General features: G+C 45.4%; 1 protein-coding gene across 3 annotated transcripts in view; it reads left to right on the top strand.

The window, feature by feature from the left end:
- Positions 1-18,430, top strand: part of kidins220a (kinase D interacting substrate 220a) — a 98,049-nt gene that overhangs the window by 12,437 nt on the left and 67,182 nt on the right. For all 3 annotated transcript variants that reach the window (XM_090220573.1, XM_036962716.2, XM_036962715.2), the window contains exons 5-19: positions 376-474; positions 581-679; positions 856-954; positions 1,304-1,501; positions 1,745-1,843; positions 2,203-2,301; positions 2,529-2,627; positions 2,814-2,991; positions 3,255-3,419; positions 3,738-3,917; positions 4,202-4,367; positions 4,494-4,645; positions 7,450-7,550; positions 7,688-7,873; positions 8,329-8,469. In XM_090220573.1, coding sequence (XP_090076699.1) covers positions 376-474; positions 581-679; positions 856-954; positions 1,304-1,501; positions 1,745-1,843; positions 2,203-2,301; positions 2,529-2,627; positions 2,814-2,991; positions 3,255-3,419; positions 3,738-3,917; positions 4,202-4,367; positions 4,494-4,645; positions 7,450-7,550; positions 7,688-7,873; positions 8,329-8,469 — 2,061 coding nt within the window. The remainder of the gene's footprint in view (positions 1-375; positions 475-580; positions 680-855; positions 955-1,303; positions 1,502-1,744; positions 1,844-2,202; positions 2,302-2,528; positions 2,628-2,813; positions 2,992-3,254; positions 3,420-3,737; positions 3,918-4,201; positions 4,368-4,493; positions 4,646-7,449; positions 7,551-7,687; positions 7,874-8,328; positions 8,470-18,430) is intronic.

The following is an 18,430-nucleotide window of genomic DNA, read 5'->3' as shown; positions in this document are numbered from 1 at the left end:
TCTCAAAACGGACAAACAATTGCCGTTTATTTTAATCACTTTCCAAGCGAAGGTCTTTGAAGGGAGTATGCGAGCAGACTCGAGTTCCAAACCTCTTAGGCGCCAGCCGAACTGAAGCCTGCTGACGCCTTAAGCCACCCGGGTGCCAGCCTGTCTGTACTAATAACAGGATTAAACCCACTGTTTGGCTATGTGCATGTCGTGCTGTATGACATCATGACATCATACAGAAGATGACTGCTCTACTTCTCCCTGGCACTGTGGGAATTGTGGCAATAGCCACTAACTATACTTGTCACCACTTCCCATTTAAAGTGTGTGTGGTGTGTGTGTGTGTGTGTGTGTGTGCGCGCGCCTGTGTGGTTTACTGTACAGGGGGGATGGAGTGCCCTCATGTGGGCTTCCTATAAGGGTCGTGTGGAGGTCACCCAGCTACTGTTGGAGAAAGGAGCTATCCCCAACATCACTGGCCAGGTACACTGGTACTATTCCTATCTAAAGCGCATCAGGCCTTCTATAAATGGGTAAATAATTAGTGTATTTCAGAATGAGTTAAATATGCTAATGTCTGTCCTTACAGTACAGCGTCTACCCCATTATCTGGGCGGCTGGACGAGGCCATGCTGATATAGTGCATCTCCTGATTCATCACGGAGCTAAAGTCAACTGCTCTGACAAGGTAAGCACTCACCACTGGTCCTGTGTTCAATTTGTCTTGTATAAAAACGCCATAAAAGTAATAAAAATGACAAAGTAACCTAAAGTAAGTACACTAAATGACCCTACATTCGGGTGTTTCAATAGTCATCAACGCTCTCTCTCTCTTTCTTCTTTTCTCTTCTCCCCTGTTCTTAGTATGGCACTACCCCGTTGATCTGGGCAGCCAGGAAGGGCCACTATGACAGTGTGATACACCTGCTGGTCAATGGGGCCGATGTGGACCAGGAGGGAGCGGTAAGTGGACCTCCCTATTCTCGTTAAAACCTCATTACACAAGGCCTGAGCGGATCACACACACAATGGGCTCAAGCAATGGGTCGGTTCACTCCAAAATGTATTTTTTTAATCTATTTTGTCTTGGGGGGGGGTATGAATATTCACAAATGCATTGTCAGAGGTTTTTGTCATGCGCTTGACTACACACTCTTTAAAACAAGGCCTTATCTGATGAGTCAGAGCTTTGTCCGTATAGATATCCATTCATTCCCGTTCATCGGGAACAAATAGGCTTCAGCTGAAATCAATGAAAAGGAAACACTGTGTTGAAATGACAACAACCTGACTGTTATTCTCTCCCTATCAGAATTCCATGACCGCTCTGATCGTGGCTGTGCGGGGTGGTTTCAATGAGGTGGTGAAGGAGCTTCTGAAGAGGAACCCCAACGTCAACATGACAGACAAGGACGGCAACACGGCCCTGATGATCGCTGCCAAGGAAGGCTACACTGAGATAGTCCAGGACCTGCTGGACGCTGGCACCTACGTCAACATACCAGACAGGGTAGATGACCATCGATGAGCTGAAACATTGCCCCGATAACCCTGACAATAAACAGTAGAGTCTAGACAGGATGACATCAACCTGAATGATAATGGTCATGCTATATGGATAGATGTGCTGATGGTCACAGCACGTATGGTCTTCTCCTCTACAGTATAACCCATCTTTTCTGTTGTGTGTTGGTTTGAGTTTGCGTTCTCTGTATTGAAAACCTGTGATGTTTATTGTGTGTGTGTGTCACAGAGTGGGGAGACGGTGCTGATCGGAGCAGTGCGAGGAGGCCACGTGGAGATCGTCAGAGCCCTCCTAAACAAATATGCCGACATTGACGTCAGGGGACAGGTAGGAGTCCCCTCCCCACCCAGACATTCCCCGCAAAATGCTTGCTTGGGGAATTGCTCATTGCCAAGAAACTATTGTTGTTTCTTTTTGACCATTTTAAATGAAAGCGATCACAGTACTTAATTGTTACCCAGAAATGATTTGATATTGAGATGAAAAACCGCCGCATTGGACCTTTAACATCTCTGATCGATCGTCATGCCAATTTATTAGGGCACACCGTAGCAAAATGTTTAACAACGGAAAACAAAAACAAGCGTTTCTTATTGGATATGTTCTGGTAGTCCCGCCCTGTTTCTATCAGGTTTCTTTTGTTTGGTGCCTAATGAATATGACCCTTACTCAACTGTGTAAAACAGGATAGTAAGACTGCCCTCTACTGGGCAGTGGAGAAAGCGAACGCCACCATGGTGAGAGACATCCTCCAATGCAACCCGGACACTGAAAGCTGCACCAAGGTAAGGAACTGCAACAGCTGCTCTACATAAGTGAACAGTCATTTTATAGCACTGTGACAAATTCCTCTCGTTGTCAACATCATCATTGTGATAAAGTGGTGACGGTTTTAAGAACGCGTTTTAAACAAGTGCGATTAGCGTGGCAAATGCACATTTGCTGGCTTCTATTCTCACCAATCACTGTTCTTGGTCTGAGATGATGATGATGATGATGATGTGTGTTTCAGGACGCAGAGACCCCTTTGATCAAAGCCACCAAGATGAGGAAAATTGAGATAGTGGAGCTGCTCCTGGACAGAGGGGCCAAGGTGGCTGCTGTGGACAAGGTACTGTACAAACACGACATATAGAGCCCAGCCTATGTCTTTAGAATAACACCACAGGTTCTGTATTCGAGCCAGCGTCTGACGCGGGACCACCCAATACATATCCACATTGTGCAATCCAGTGTTTCGACCGCACTTTACCTCAACGCCAGTCTACTATAACCATCTCTCTCGTCTCCTGTCCAGAAAGGCGACACGGCCCTTCACATTGCCATCAGGGGGCGGAGCCGCAAGCTGGCTGAGCTCCTCCTGAGGAACCCTAAAGATGGCCGCCTGCTCTACCGCCCGAACAAGGCCGGCGAGACGCCCTACAACATCGACTGCACCCACCAGAAGAGCATCCTCACTCAGATCTTTGGAGCCAGTGAGACCTGATACTCAAATCACATAGACATACATGTAGTGCACAAGAGTACTCTAGGGTGGTGTTTTAGCCTGTTATTGTGAATGAAATTGTAATGCCCAACTGGTATTATTTAAAACATCTTTTAACATGAATCATTACTTTTAGCGTTTTCAATCTTGTTTTGAAAATGAGATGATTTATTGTTTGGCAGTATTGCTGTATTTATCAAGTGATGACCCCTCACACTCTCCCCTCTCTCTCTCTCTCCCCCTGTCTCTCAGAGCACCTGTCTCCCTCCGAGTCTGACGGTGACATGCTGGGTTATGACCTGTACAGCAGTGCCCTGGCAGACATCCTCAGTGAGCCCACCATGCAGCCGCCCATCTGTGTGGGCCTGTACGCCCAGTGGGGCAGCGGCAAGTCCTTCCTGCTCAAGAAGCTGGAGGGTAAGAGAGCACCACCAGGAATATCACTGGGGCTCTTCTTTTGCTGGTGTCCCGAGGCTCTCGTTTGAAAAATAATTAGGCTTTTAACCTCTCACTAAACAACAGCAATATGAATCTAAAAGGGAATATGTCCACCCATTTGGTCACGTTCTGTGCATTAGCTCTATAAAAATGAGTTTCCTTTTTCTCATTGCCAGGCTTGACTGCCTCGGGGCCTCATTTGTAGTTTCCTGTGTAAGGCAGGAACCGCTAGGGGTCCTACTCATTTTCACTTGCCTGTTCATTTTTTTGTATAACCTCTCTCTCCCGCTCCTCCAGATGAGATGAAGACATTTGCAGGCCAGCAGATTGAGCCTCTGTTCCAGTTCTCGTGGCTGGTGGTGCTCCTGTCCCTGCTGCTGTGTGGTTCTGTAGCTCTTGTCCTGGGCTTCACCGTCGACCCCCGCCTGGCCATCGCCGTCTCCCTCAGCCTCCTCACCCTGCTCTACGTCTTCTTTGGTGAGGAACACTAGAGTAGAACGGAACGGAGGAGAATGAAACGAGTCAACAAAAACTCTGGGCCTTCGGTTTCCAGCAGTTAAGGAGAGTTGCGTGTATTACGTCACTAGAGGGCGCCTTGGTTCTGCGCTTCGAGCGATTCTGACAGCGTTTCGCCACATACAACTACATTTCTCACGTTCCGCCCACTGGACGCCGTCATAGGTAGGGGAACGCCTGATGGTCAGTCAGAAATGTGATGTAATCTTTTCTCTCTCTCTCTCTCTCTCTCTCCCTCCCTGCAGTGTTGGTGTACTTCGGGGGTCGTCGTGAGGGGGAGAACTGGAACTGGGCGTGGGTCCTCAGCACCCGTCTGGCCCGCCAGGTGGGCTACCTGGAGCTGCTGCTCAAACTCATGTTTGTCAACCCCCCCGAGCTGCCAGAGCAGACGACCCGCGCCCTGCCTGTCAGGTAACACACACACATACATGCATACATAAAATACATGCTTGATGCCGCTCGTGCACACGCACCTTGATGTGAACGACCTTCAATAGAAAAAGTATATTCTAGAATCCTTGCCTGTGTGTGTGTCAGGTTCTTGTTCACAGACTACAATCGTCTGTCCAGTGTGGGAGGGGAGACCAGCCTGGCAGAGATGATAGCCACCCTGTCTGATGCCTGTGAGAGGGAGTTTGGCTTCATGGCCACCCGCCTCTTCAGGGTGTTCAAGAACGAGGAGAACCAAGGTACTATGTTTGTCTCCACTTTGGATAACCAAAGTGTGTACAGCAGGCCTCGAATTTCCCTGCGGCTCCCTTGTGTGGGCGTTGTGCCCCCCTGGGCTGAAATATTGTAGTTCCCTTCTACCGGTTACCAATCTCCGTGCTCCAAAGCACCTATTACTCACATGGCTTTCGCAGGTATTTCTCAGGTATCTCAATTCTTAATAGCCAATGCCTGTCAGGTGACCGGGTCCTTATCACAGGCCTCGCAGCTTCGAAGTACAAGTGAAGACCGACGCATCGGGATGCAACGGTGCACGCCATTCTTATGGGATTCCCGAGGTGCACGTTGAAGACCTCTAGAAGAACTGTCCACGTTTGCTTTTCCTCAGCCAACAGGACGAGTAACAAACAGCAGAAGCACTAGCTTATGTCAACCTACTATCCCCCGAAGTACAAAAGTTGACCCATTCTGTTGGTCAGCTTGTCATTCTGTGCTAGAAATAAGTCTTCCAAACAGAATCTGGGACAGTTGTGGGACGATGGATCTCAAAATCGTACTACGAGTACATTAAAAACAAAAATATTTGAAAAGCAATAAAGCTGATGCAACAGATCAGAACATTTAGCTTAAAATGTTGATAACCTAGTATTTCATCGCATTATAAGTGCAGCAATGTGCACACAGCAGTAGGCTTTGCAGTGCATTCAGAAAGTATTCAGACCCCTTCCCCTTTTTCCAAATGTTATGTTGCAGCCTTATTCTAAAATGCTAGCAGTTTCACGTGACAAAGATGAAAATATCCTTTAGAAATGTCGAAAGATCTAAAGATGCGACAACGTGGGTCGCTAATGTGGCTACGTCTTTGGCTGCAGGACAGTAACAGAAAGTTGATTTTGAAAACCAATAGAACACGAGAGCCTGCTGCTTTTGTGCTCAAATAATTCCCTCGATATTTCTAAGGTCGGAATTTGGCCAGGCTACTTTGAAGTAAGGTAAAAGACATGACTCCTACGTTTTAAACCATTATGTTTATTGTTAAATGGTTTCAAAATGCCGACTGCCTCCGCTTAGATTGCGGAGCACTGTTCTTTCCCTCCTATCTGAACGAACAGTTCCCCGAGTATGTCGACAGAATCAAGCCTTTAGACATTAATAATCCTACATTTTATTGGTCAAACATGACTGGCATTTAGCCTATGTATGTAATTAAGTCTCATTAAAGTGTGGCTACATTTTCTGGTGCCTCTGTCATGTCAGATATCAGTGTGGACATGAAAGGCTGTAAACAATACGAATAGGCTATCACCTACCTTTGACATGTAGGCTAGTTATTCATGTACATTTACATACACTTGTGTTTTTCTTGAATAGCAAGTGTTTTTTGGTTTCAAATCAATTTAATTGGCTATTTTGGTTAATGGCCTTGGTGCCCTAGCAGATGGCCTTGGTGCCCTAGCAGATGGCCTTGGTGCACATTGAGCACCTCTTGAAGAATGGTATTGCCCCTAAAAATCACGCAACTCCAGGCCTGGTGTACAGGGTCTTCAGGAAGTATTCATACCCCTTGACTTATTCCATATTTTGTTGTGTTACAACCTGAATTCATAATGATTAAGTGAAAACGTGTTTATAGACACTTTTGCACATTTATTGACACAGAAATATCTCATTTACAAAAGTATTCACACCCCTGAGTCAATACTTTGTAGAAGCACCTTTGACGATTACTGCTTTGAGTTGTATTGGTTATGTCTTTATCAGCTTTGCACATCTGGAGTTGGGGATTTCCTCCCGTTCTTCCTTGCAGATTTTCTTCACGGTCTGTTAAGTTAGATGGGAGACGCGGTGAACAGCAATGTTCAAGTCTTTCCACAGATTTTCAATGGGATTTAAGTCTGAGCTTTAGCTGGATTCTTGTTCTGAAGCAAATCCAGCATTGCTTTGGCTGTATGGTTGGGGGTTATTGTCCTGTTGGAATGTAAAGCTTCACCCCCAGGTACGAGGTCATTTTCACTCTGAAGCAGGTTCTCATCAAGGATTTGCCTGCATTTGGCTCCATTAATTTATCCCTCTACAGTATCCTTACTAGTTTTTCAGTCCCTGTTGCTGAAAAGCATCCCCACAGCATGATGCTGCCACCACATTTTTGTCTCATCAGACCACAGAATCGTTTACCTTATGATCTGAGTCTTTCACGTGCCTCTTTGTAAACTCCAGGCGTGCTGTCATGTGCCTTTTTCTCTTGAGTGGCTACCGTCCGGCCACTCTCCCATAAAGCCCAGATTGGTGAAATGCTGTAGAGACAGACTGTTGTCCGTCGATCAGGTTCTCCCATCTCAGCCAAGTAACTCTGTAGTTCTGTCAGAGTGGTCATTGGGTTCTTGGTCACCTCCCTGACCAAGGTCATTTTTTTGCCCGTTTGGTCGGACAGCCAGCTCAATGCAGTCTGGGTACTTTCATTTTTTTTTTTTTCAATTTCTCAATGATGGAGACCACTGTGCTCTTGAAATGTTCAACATTTTAGAAATGGTTTTATCCCCTTACTCAGATACAGTATACCCCTCAACACAATTCTATCTCGGCGCTCTACAGACCGTTCCTTGCACTTCATGGTATGGTTTCTGCCCTGACATGCACTGTCAACTGTGGGACCTTATATAGACAGGTGTGTTTCTTTCTAAATCATGTCCAAACAATTGAATCGGGCCACAGGTGAACTCCAATCAAGTTGCAGTGATCAAATGAAATTTGATGCGCCCGAGCTCAGTTTGGAGCGTCGTAGAAAAGGGGTGTGAATTAGATATTTGTCCCCTCTCCCCTCTAGGTAAGAAGTGGAAGAAGACTTGCTGCGTGCCCAGCTTCATGTTGTTCGTCGTGACACTGGGCTGCCTGATCACAGCCATGGCGCTGCTGGCCATCTTTAAGGTACCTACACTGACACACGCACAAATGTGCACATACACAAGCACACACACACACACACACACTGTGTCGAGCATCTGCTGTACATTGAAAAAAACCAACATTTTTTGGCGTGTGTGGACCTCGTTACATGTATTTAGGTGCAGCGGGAGAACCTGACGGTGAACGCGGTGCTGATCGCCATGGCCAGCGTGGTGAGCCTGGCCCTCCTGTTGAACTGTAGGACCTGGTGGCAGGTGGCTGACTCCGTCCTCAACTCCCAGAGGAAGAGGCTGCACAGTGCCGCCAACAAGATGCACAAGCTCAAGAGCGAGGGATTCATGAAGGTAGTGTAAACCCCTTTTTATAGCCCATTTTCAACGTCTTTTCAACGTCTTTTGCTCATAGGGAATACTCTGTTTGATAGGTTCCTCTCCAGTTATATTCAAATGGGGCCGAATCCCTGACTTGAGAATAGATATGTAACTTGTAAATCACGCAGCAATGTCGATACAGACTTAGAACATGGAAGTTACACGCACGTGTAGATCAAATTAGTTGATCGAGTTAGGACTTGGCTCATCATGTCGCTAGTTAAATGGTATTCTACAGTTTTAACATGGTTAAGAATTAATACGTTATGTTGTTACGTGATAGCGTTAGGCACTCGGGAGCTACATTCCTACGACCACTATCAAAACGATGAATTAATAGGAAGAGGCACATTGTCTGTAGTTATACAGTATGTAGTGGTTGATGGTGTGTGTGTGTGTGTGTGTGTGTGTGTGTTTGGTTGCTCCAGGTGTTGAAGCATGAGGTGGAGCTGATGTCCAAGATGGCCAAGACCATCGATGGCTTCACCCAGAACCAGACCCGCATGGCGGTCATCATTGACGGCCTGGATGCCTGTGAACAGGACAGAGTGCTGCAGATGCTCGACACGGTGTGTGTGTGTGTGTGTGCCTTTGCTGTGTGTGCATGTGTGTGTTTGTAACAATGACTGAATACGATGTTAGTAACAATGGCTAAACACAAACATGTAGACTATACAATACTATACACAAAACACACACTATCCATAACCATTTAGGGTTAAATCATTATCCATGACTCACTGGTCATTACTATTGATGGGGGGGGGGGGTCGGTACAGTACATATCATGATATTATTTTTGACAATATTATATCTATACTTTGACTCCAAGTATAGATTAAAAATCTATTTAAAAAACACTCTATATACAAAAGTATGTGGACACCCCTTCAAATTAGTGGATTTGTCTATGTCAGCCACACCTGTTGCTGACAGATGTATAAAATCAAGCACACCTCCATGCAATCTCCATAGACAAACATTGGCAGTAGAACGGCCTTACTGAAGAGCTCAGTGACTTTCAACATGGCATAGTCATAGGATGCCACCTTTCCAACAAGTAATTTCTTCAAATTTCTGCCCTGCTAGAGCTGCCCCAGTTAGCTAAATGCTGTTATTGTGAATTGGAAACGTCTAGGAGCAACAATGGCTCAGCCGTAAAGTGGTAGGCCACACAAGCTCACAGAATGGGACCGGCGAGTGCTGATGTGCGCAGTAATTGTCTTTCCTCGGTTGCAACATTCACTAACGAGCTCTAAACAGACTCACAAGAACTGTTCGCCGAGACCTTCATGAAGTGGGTTTACATGGCCGAGCAGCCGCACATAAGATCACCATGCGCAATGCCAAGCATCGGCTGGAGTGGTGTAAAGCTCACTGCCATTGGACTCTGGAGCAGTGGAAATGCATTCTCTGGAGTGATGAATCACACTTCACCATCTGGCAGTCGGACGGATGAATCTGGGTTTGGCGGATGCCAGGAGAACGCTACATGCCCCAATGCATAGTGCCACCTGCAAAGTTTGGTGGAATAATGGTCTGGGGCTGTTTTTCATGTTTCGGCTAGGCCCCTTAGTTCCAGCAAAGGGACAGCTTAACACTACAGCAGGGAATGACATTCTAGGTGATTCTGTGCTTCCAACTTTGTGGCAACAGTTTGGGGAAGGCCCTTTCCTGTTTCAGCATGACAATACCCCCATGCACAAAGCAAGGTCCATACAGAAATGATTTGTCGAGATCAGTGTGGAAGAACTTGACTGGCCTGCACAGAGCCCTGACCTCAACTCCATCAAACATCTTTAAAATGCATTGGAACGCCGACTGCGAGCCAGCTCTAATTGCCCAACATCCGTGCCCGACCTCACTAATGCACTTGTGGCTGAATGCCAGCAAGCCCCCGTAGCAATGTTCCAACATCTAGTGGAAAGCCTTCCCAGAAGAGTGGAGGCTGTTATAGCAGCAAAGGAGCGACCAACTCCATATTAATGCCCATGATTTTGGAATGAGATGTTCAACCAGCAATGTCCACATAGTTTTGGTCATGTAGTTTACATACAGTGTGTATGTAAGATGGCGCCGGAGAAGAAGGCACATGTTTTACGTGCCACCAGCCGATTGTTTTTTTTTTGTTCGTTTATTTGCGATGTTTGTAACTTATTTTTGTACTTATTTTGTACATAATGTTGCTGCTACTGTCTCTTATGACCGAAAATAACTTCTAGACATCAGGACTGTGATTACTCACCACAGACTAGCAGAATACTTTTTTTTCGTTTCGCGACTCTGACGAGCTTGACGCGAAATATGTACTGCTTCCTCAGGTACAGGCACCAATCCCTGTGATCTGCGTGAAGAGGGGGCGGAGAAAGAGGGGCCGAAGAGCGGGCTGCCTTCTGAGAATTCGTAGGCGATCGAATAAACCCCCACTCCATTCTGCCAGCAAATGTGCCATCCTTGCAGAATAAAATTGACGAGTTACGCGGAAGATTAAACAACCAACGGGACATTAAAAACTGTAACATCTTATGCTTCACGGAGTTGTGGCTGAACAACTACAATATCGACATACTGCTGGCTGGTTAATCGATGTACCAGCAGGATAGAACAGCGGCTTCTGGTAAGACAAGGGGCGGCGAACTATGTATTTTTGTAAATAACAGCTGGTGCACGATACCTAAGGAAGTCTCTAGCTATTGCTCGCCTGAGGTAGAGCATCTCATGATAAGCTGTAGACCACACTAACTACCAAGAGAGCATGAGCTGTATTCCACCATAAGAAAACGCTCACCCAGAGGCGGCACTCCTAGTAGCCGGGGACTTTAATGCAGGGAAACTTAAATCTGTTTTACTAAATTTCTATCAGCATGTTAAATGCGCAATCAGAGGGGGGAAAAAACTCTGGACCACCTATATTACACACACAGATGTATACAAAGCTCTCCCTCGCCCTCCATTTGTCAAATCTGACCATAATTCTATCCTCCGGATTCCTGCTTACAAGCAAAAAATTAAAGCAGGAAGCACCAGTGACTAGATCAATAAAAAAAGTGGTCAGATGAAGCAGATGCTAAGCTGCAGGACTGTTTTGCTAGCACAGACTGGAATATGTTCCAGGATTCCTCCGATGGTATTGAGGAGTACACCACATCAGTCACTGGCTTCATCAATAAATACATCGACGACGTCGTCCCCACACTGACCGTACGTACATCCCCCAACCAGAAGCCATGGGTTACAGGCAGCATCTGCACTGAGCTAAAAGCTAGAGCTGCCGCTTTCAAGGAGCAGGACTCTAACCCGGAAGCTTATAAGAAATGCCCTCTGATGAACCACCAAACATGCAAAGCCTCAATACAGGACAAAGATCGAATCGTACTACACCGGCTCTAATGCTCGTCGGATGTCGGATGTAGCAGGGCCTGCAAACCATTGCAGACTACAAAGGGAAGCACAGCCGAGAGCTGCCCAGTGACACAAGCCTACCAGACGAGCTAAACTACTTCTATGCTCGCTTCGAGGCAAATAGCACTGAAACATGCATGAGAGCACCAGCTGTTCCGAAAGACTATGTGATCACACTCTGCAGCCAATATGAGTAAGACCTTTTAAACAGGTCAACATTCACAAGACCGCAGGGCCAGACGGATTACTGCGAGCATGCGCTGACCAACTGGCAAGTGTCTTCACTGACATTTTCAACGTCTCCCTGTCCGAGTCTGTAATACCAACATGTTTTATGTAGACCACCATAGTTTCTGTGCCCAAGAACACTAAGGTAACCTGCCTAAATGACTACCGACCTGTAGCACTCACGTCTGTAGCCATGAAGTGCTTTGAAAGGCTGGTCATGGCTGCCATCAACACCAACCAACCAGAAACCTTAGACCCATTCCAGTTTACATACCACCCCAACAGATCCACAGATGATGCAATCTCTCCACACTGCCCTTTCTCACCTAGACAAAAGGAACATCTATGTGAGAATGCTATTCATTGACTACAGCTCAGCGTTCAACACCATAGTGCCCTCAAAGCTCACCAATAAGCTAACGGTCCTGGAACTAAACACCTCCCTTTGCAACTGGATCCTGGACTTCATGACGGGTCGCCCCCCAGGTGGTGAGGGTAGGTAACAACACATCTGCCACACTGATCCTCAACACAGGGGCACCTCAGGGGTTTGTGCTCAGCCCCCTCCTGTACTCCCTGTTCACTCATGACTGCATGACCAGGCACAACTCCAACACCATCATTAAATTTGCCCATGACACAACAGTGGTAGGCCTGATCACTGACAACGATGAGACAGTCTATAGGGAGGAGGTCAGAGACTTGGCCTTGTGATGCCAGGACAACAACCTCTCCCTCAGCGTGATCAAGACAAAGGAGATGATTGTGGACTACAGGAAAAAGAGGGCCGAGCATGCCGCCATTTTCATCAACGGGGCTGCAGTGGAGCAGGTTGAGAGCTTCAAGTTCCTTGGTGTCCACATCACCAACAAACTAACATGGTCCAAGCACATCAAGATAGTCGTAAAGGGGGCACAAAAAAACCTATTCCCCTTTAGGTGACTTAAAATATTTGGCATGGGTCCTCAGATCATCAAAAGGTTCTACAGCTGCACTATCGAAAGCATCCTGACTGGTTGAATCACTGCCTGGTATGGCAATTTCTCGGCCTCCGACCGCAAGGCACTACAGAGGGTAGTGGGAACGGCCCAATACATCACTGGGGCCAAGCTTCCCGCCATCTAGGACCTCGTCTGCATACCAGGCGTTGTCAGAGGAAAGCCCTAAAAATTGTCAGACTCCAGCCACCCTAGTCATAAACTTTTCTCTCTGCTACAGCACGGCAAGCGGTAATGGAGCGCCAAGTCTAGGTCCAAGAGGCTTCTAAACAGCTTCTACCCGCAAGCCATAAGACTCCTAAACATTTAGTCAAATGGCTACCCAGACTATTTGCATTGCCCCCTTCTTTACATCACTGCTACTCTCTGTTGTCATCTATGAATAGTCACTTTAATAACTATATGTAAAAACTACCCCAACTAACCAGTGCACCCGCACATTGATTCTGTATCGGTACCCCCCTGTATATAGTCTCGCTGTTGTTATTTTACTGCTGCTCTTTAATTACTTGTTATTTTGATCTATTATTCTTAACTGCTTTGTTGGTTATATAGTACCAGTCAAAAGTTTGGACACAACTACTCATTCAAGTTTTCATTAAAAATATATATATATATATTCTACATCGTTGAATAATAGTGAAGACATCAAAACTATGAAATAACACATATGGAATCATGTAGTAACCAAAAAAGTGTAAACAAATCAAAATATATTTTAGATTCTTCAAAGTAGCCCTTTCTTTGCCTTGATGACAGTTTTGCACAATCTTGCTATTCTCTCCACCAGCTTCACCTGGAATGCTTTTCCAACCGTCTTGAAGGAGTTCCCACACATGCTGAGCACATGTTGGCTGCTTTTCCTTCACTCTGCAGTCCAACTCATCCCAAACCATCTCAATTGGGTTGAGGTCAGGGGATTGTGGAGGCCAGGTCATCTGATGCAGCACTCCATCATTCTCCCTCTTGGTCAAATAGCCCTTACACAGCCTGTAGGTGTGTTGGGTCATTGTCCTGTTGAAAAACAAATGATAGTCCCACTAAGCGCAAACCAGATGGGATGGAGTATCGCTGCAGAATGCTGTGGTAGCCATGCTGGTTAAGTGTGCCTAAAAAAATCACCAACAGTGTCACCAGCAAAGCACCATCACACCACCTCTTCCATGCTTCACTGTGGGAACCACACATGCGGAGATCATCCGTTCACCTAATCTGCGTCTCACAAAGACACGGCAGTTGGAACCAGAAATCTCACATTTTGGACTCATCAGACCAAAGGACAGATTTCCACCAGTCTAATGTCCATTTCTCGTGTTTCTTGGCACAAGCAAGTCTCTTCTTCTTATTGATGTCCTTTAGTAATGTTTTCTTTACAGCATTTTGACCATGAAGGCCTGATTCACGCAGTCTCCTCTGAACAGTTGATGTTGAGATGTGTCTGTTACTTAAACTCTGTGAAGCATTTATTTGGGCTGCAATTTCTGAGGCTGATAACTCTAATGAACTTATCATCTGCAATAGAGGTAACTCTGGGTCTTCCTGTCCTGTGGCGGTCCTCATGAGAGCCAGTTTCATCATAGCGCTTGATGTTTTTTGCGACTGCACTTGAAGGAACTTTCAAAGTTCTTGACATTTTCCACATTGACTGACCTTCATGTCTTAAAGTAGTGATGGACTGTCGTTTCTCTTTTCTTATTTGAGCTGTTCTTGCCATAATATGGACTTGGTCTTTTACCAAATAGGGTTATCTTCTGTATACCACCTTGTCACAACACAACTGATTAGCTCAAATGCATTAAGGAAGGAAAGAATTTAACAAGGCACACCTGTTAATCGAAATGCATTCCAGTTGAGAACCGAACTCATGAAGCTGGTTGAGAGAATGCCAGCGTGTGCAAAGCTGCCATCAAGGCAAAGGGTGGCTAATTTGAAGAATATACAATGTAGATTTTATTTTTGGTTACTACATGTTAATTACTACATGTTTCCATACAGTATGTGTTATTTCATAGTTACTACAATGTGGAAAATAGTACAAATAAAGCTTCCAGTTGAGCACTTGTGAGGCATCTGTTTCTCAAACTAGACACTCTAATGTACTTAGAGTGTCTAATGTCTTGCTCAGTTGTGCACCGGCGCCTCCCACTCCTCTTTCTACTCTGGTTAGAGCCAGTTTGCGCTGTTCTGTGAAGGGAGTAGTACACAGCGTTGTATGAGCTCTTCAGTTTCTTGGCAATGTTTCGTATGGAATAGCCTTCATTTTTCAGAACAAGAATAGATTGACGAGTTTCAGAAGAAAGTGCTTTGTTTCTGGACATTTTGAGCCTGTAATCGAACCCACAAATGCTGATGCTCCAGGAACTCAACTAGTCTAAAGAAGGCCAGTTTTATTGCTTCTTTAATCAGCTTTCAGCTGTGTTAACATAATTGCAAAGGGGTTTTCTAATGATCAATTAGCCATTTGAAAATGATAAACTTGAATGAGCTAACACAACGTGCCATTGGAACACAGGAGTGATGGTTGCTGATAATGGGCCTCTGTAGATATTCCATAAATCAGCCGTTTCTAGCTACAATAGTCATTTACAACATTAACAATGTCTACACTGTATTTCTGATCAATTTGATGTTATTTTAATGGACAAAAAATGAGCTTTTCTTTCACAAACAAGGAAATTTCTAAGTGACCCCAGTCTTTTGAACAGTGGTGTGTGTGTGTGTGTGTAAACACTTTTTTAAAATGTCTTTGCTAGGTAGCGTTAGCTAGTGCTAGCGTGCTGTACCTGCGCCACAACTCTGGTAGTTTTCCTTCTATAGCTTGTTCTCCATGTTTTTAAATAGTGAGCCAACATGTTTTCAGCAATTTTATTTCCAAAACAAATGTTCTCATGCTCTCTCTTGTCTCTCTGCAGCAGACATATACAGAGCAATATATTTGGAACATCAAATCGCAATAAAATCACAGTATCAAGTCACATGACCAAGGTTGACCTTTCAAAGCCTCTTGCATAAAGCAATAATTGTATGGACTATGGACACAGTGCATACAGTAGCCATCCCCTTTCAGCCTCCCCTATTACCCAGAGTTCAAATTCCTCTTCCCAGCTGGAGTAATAGAATTGCCTCAAGCTAAATGTTATCATTTGGGGAAGAGTAATCCCCCTAGTAGTTTGCTAATGAAATGTTCTGTGCAAACAAACCAGCACCTCGCCTCCCTCTGAGCTAACTCTCTTATTTTTAATACGAATATTAGACAATTGGATTTTTCAGCAAAGTAAATATTTTTCCATTCTTTCGATGTATGATATTACAGAGCTATATTCATATGATGATATGAGGACATAGATATGAATAGATACAGAATGAGTGATTATCAGGTAAAATTAAATGACAGGAACAAACACAGTATAAGCAGATAGTTGTTTTGCTGTGGACACACACGCACCGTCCGAGGGTGGTTAGTCCTGTGGACACACACGCACCGTCCGAGGGTGGTTAGTCCTGTGGACACGCACGCACCGTCCGAGGGTGGTTAGTCGTCCGAGGGTGGTTAGTCCTGTGGACACACACGCAGTGTCCGAGGGTGGTTAGTCATCTGAGGGTGGTTAGTCCTAGACTGTAAATGGAGCACAAATCAGGATCATGTGACACTTCGACAATGTCTCTCATCAGGCTTGGAAAGTCCCTGTGTGTGTGTGTGTGTGTGTACGCGCCGTCGACCATCAGGTTCCCTCATAGTGATTTAGAGGGGTCTTCAACCTTTTCTTGCCTAGGGACCCCTTCCCAGGCAAACCGGTGACCCAGGGACCCCGATCATACATTAGCATCAAAATAAATCTTCACATTTGTCTTACCAGGTGAATGATAATGGCAAGGAGAAGTAATCAACATTTTAACCCAATCGGTCCCAAGACCCCAGCAAAAATCAACTTTTCATTTATCTCTTTGATTTATCTGCATGTCCAACCCTTGTACACAAAAGTATGTGAACACCCATTCAAATAGTGGATTTGGCTATTTCAGCCATGCCCGTTGCTGGCATGTGTATAAAATCTAGCACACAGCCATGCATTATCCATAGACAAACATTGGCAGTAGAATGGCCCGTACTGAAGAACCCAGTGACCTTCAAAGTGGCACCGTCATAGGATGCCACCTTTCCAACAAGTAATTTAGTTACATTTCTACCCTGCTAGAGCTGCCTTGGAGTTGTAAGTGCTGTTATTGTGAAGTGGAAACATCTAGGAGCAACAACGGCTCAGCCGCAAAGTGGTAGGCCACACAAGGTCACAGAACGGGACCGCTGAAGCACATAGCGCATAAAAATCACCTGTCCTTGGTTGCAACACTCACTACCGAGTGTTGCCTCTGGAAGCAAAGTCAGCACAATAACTGTCCGAAATGGTTTGTACAGAAATGGTTTGTCGAGATCAGTGTGGAAGAACTTGACTGGCCTGCAAAGAGTCCTGACCTCAACCCCATCGAATACCTTTGGGATGAATTGGAATGCCGACTGCGAGCCAGGGCTAATCGCCCAACATCAGTGCCCGAACTCCGCAGCAACGTTCCAACATCTAGTGGAAAGCCTTCCCAGAAGAGCGGAGGCTGTTATAGCAGCAAAGGGGGGACTCCATATTAATGTCCATGATTTTGGAAGGAGACGTTCGATGAGCAGGTGTCCACATACCTTGCGCCGGCATTACAGTGGGACTCATTGGGTTAAAATAAATAGATTTGGTAGATCCCTTTTCATTATTTTGACCTCCCCACATTATAATTGGAAGAGGAAGTGCAAACTCTAACATAGCCTATAAGCTTGGATGGTGACTCCAAACACATTTTCACTAAGAGAGGCTACTTAGCTGGTTAAACAGTGGTGAGCCATGTGTTAGCCAAAACGTAATTTCCCAGTCAAGAAAGCTTACCAGCAGCCTACGGCACTATAGCTTTTAATGCAAACTATTAAGAGCTACAGTGCATTTGAAAAGTATTCAGACCGCTTGACTTTTTCCACATTTTGTTTCCGTTACAGCCTTATTGTAATCAATCTACACACAATACCCCATAATGACCAAGCAAAAACAGGTTTTGACATTTTTTGCAAATGTATAAAAAAAAAAAAACGGATACCTTATTTTCATAAGTGTTCAGACCCTTTGCTAAGAGACTCGAAATTGAGCTCAGGTGCATCCTGTTTCCATTGACCATCCTTGAGATGTTTCTACAACTTGATTGGAGTCCACCTGTGGTAAATGCAATTGATTGGACATGATTTTGGAAAGGCACACACCTGTTTTATATAAGGTCCTGCAGTTGACAGTGCATGTCAGAGTTAAAACCAAGCCATGAGGTCGAAGGAATTGTCCGTGGAGCTCCGAGACATGATTGTGTCGAAGCTCAGATCTGGGGAAGGGTACCAAAACATTTCTGCAGTTTTGATGGTCCCCAAGAACACAGTGGCTTCCATCATTCTTAAATGGAAGAAGTTTGGAACCACCAACACTCTTCCTAGAGCTGGCTGCCTGGTCAAACTGAGCAATCTGGGTTGAAGGGCCTTGGTCAGGGAGGTGACCAAGAACCTGATGGTCACTGACAGAGCTCCAGAGTTCCTCTCTGGAGGAAAGACAACCATCTCTGCAGCACTCCACCAACCAGGCCTGTATGGTAGAGTGGCCAGACAGAAGCTACTCCTCAGTAAAAGGCACATGACTGCCTGCTTGGAGTTTACCAAAAGGCACTTAAAGACTCTTTGGCCTGAATGCCAAGCATCACGTCTGGAAGAAACCTGGCACCATCACTACAGTGAAACATGGTGGCAGCATCATGCTGTGGGGATGTTTTTCAGCGGCAGGGATTGGGAGACTAGTCAGGATCGAGGAAAAGATGAACGGAGTAAAGTACA

This window comes from Oncorhynchus mykiss, chromosome 25 (assembly GCF_057628025.1).
Source record: "Oncorhynchus mykiss isolate SJ-2025 chromosome 25, ASM5762802v1, whole genome shotgun sequence".
Lineage (NCBI taxonomy): Eukaryota > Metazoa > Chordata > Actinopteri > Salmoniformes > Salmonidae > Oncorhynchus > Oncorhynchus mykiss.
This window is presented reverse-complemented; position numbering and strand designations above follow the sequence as displayed.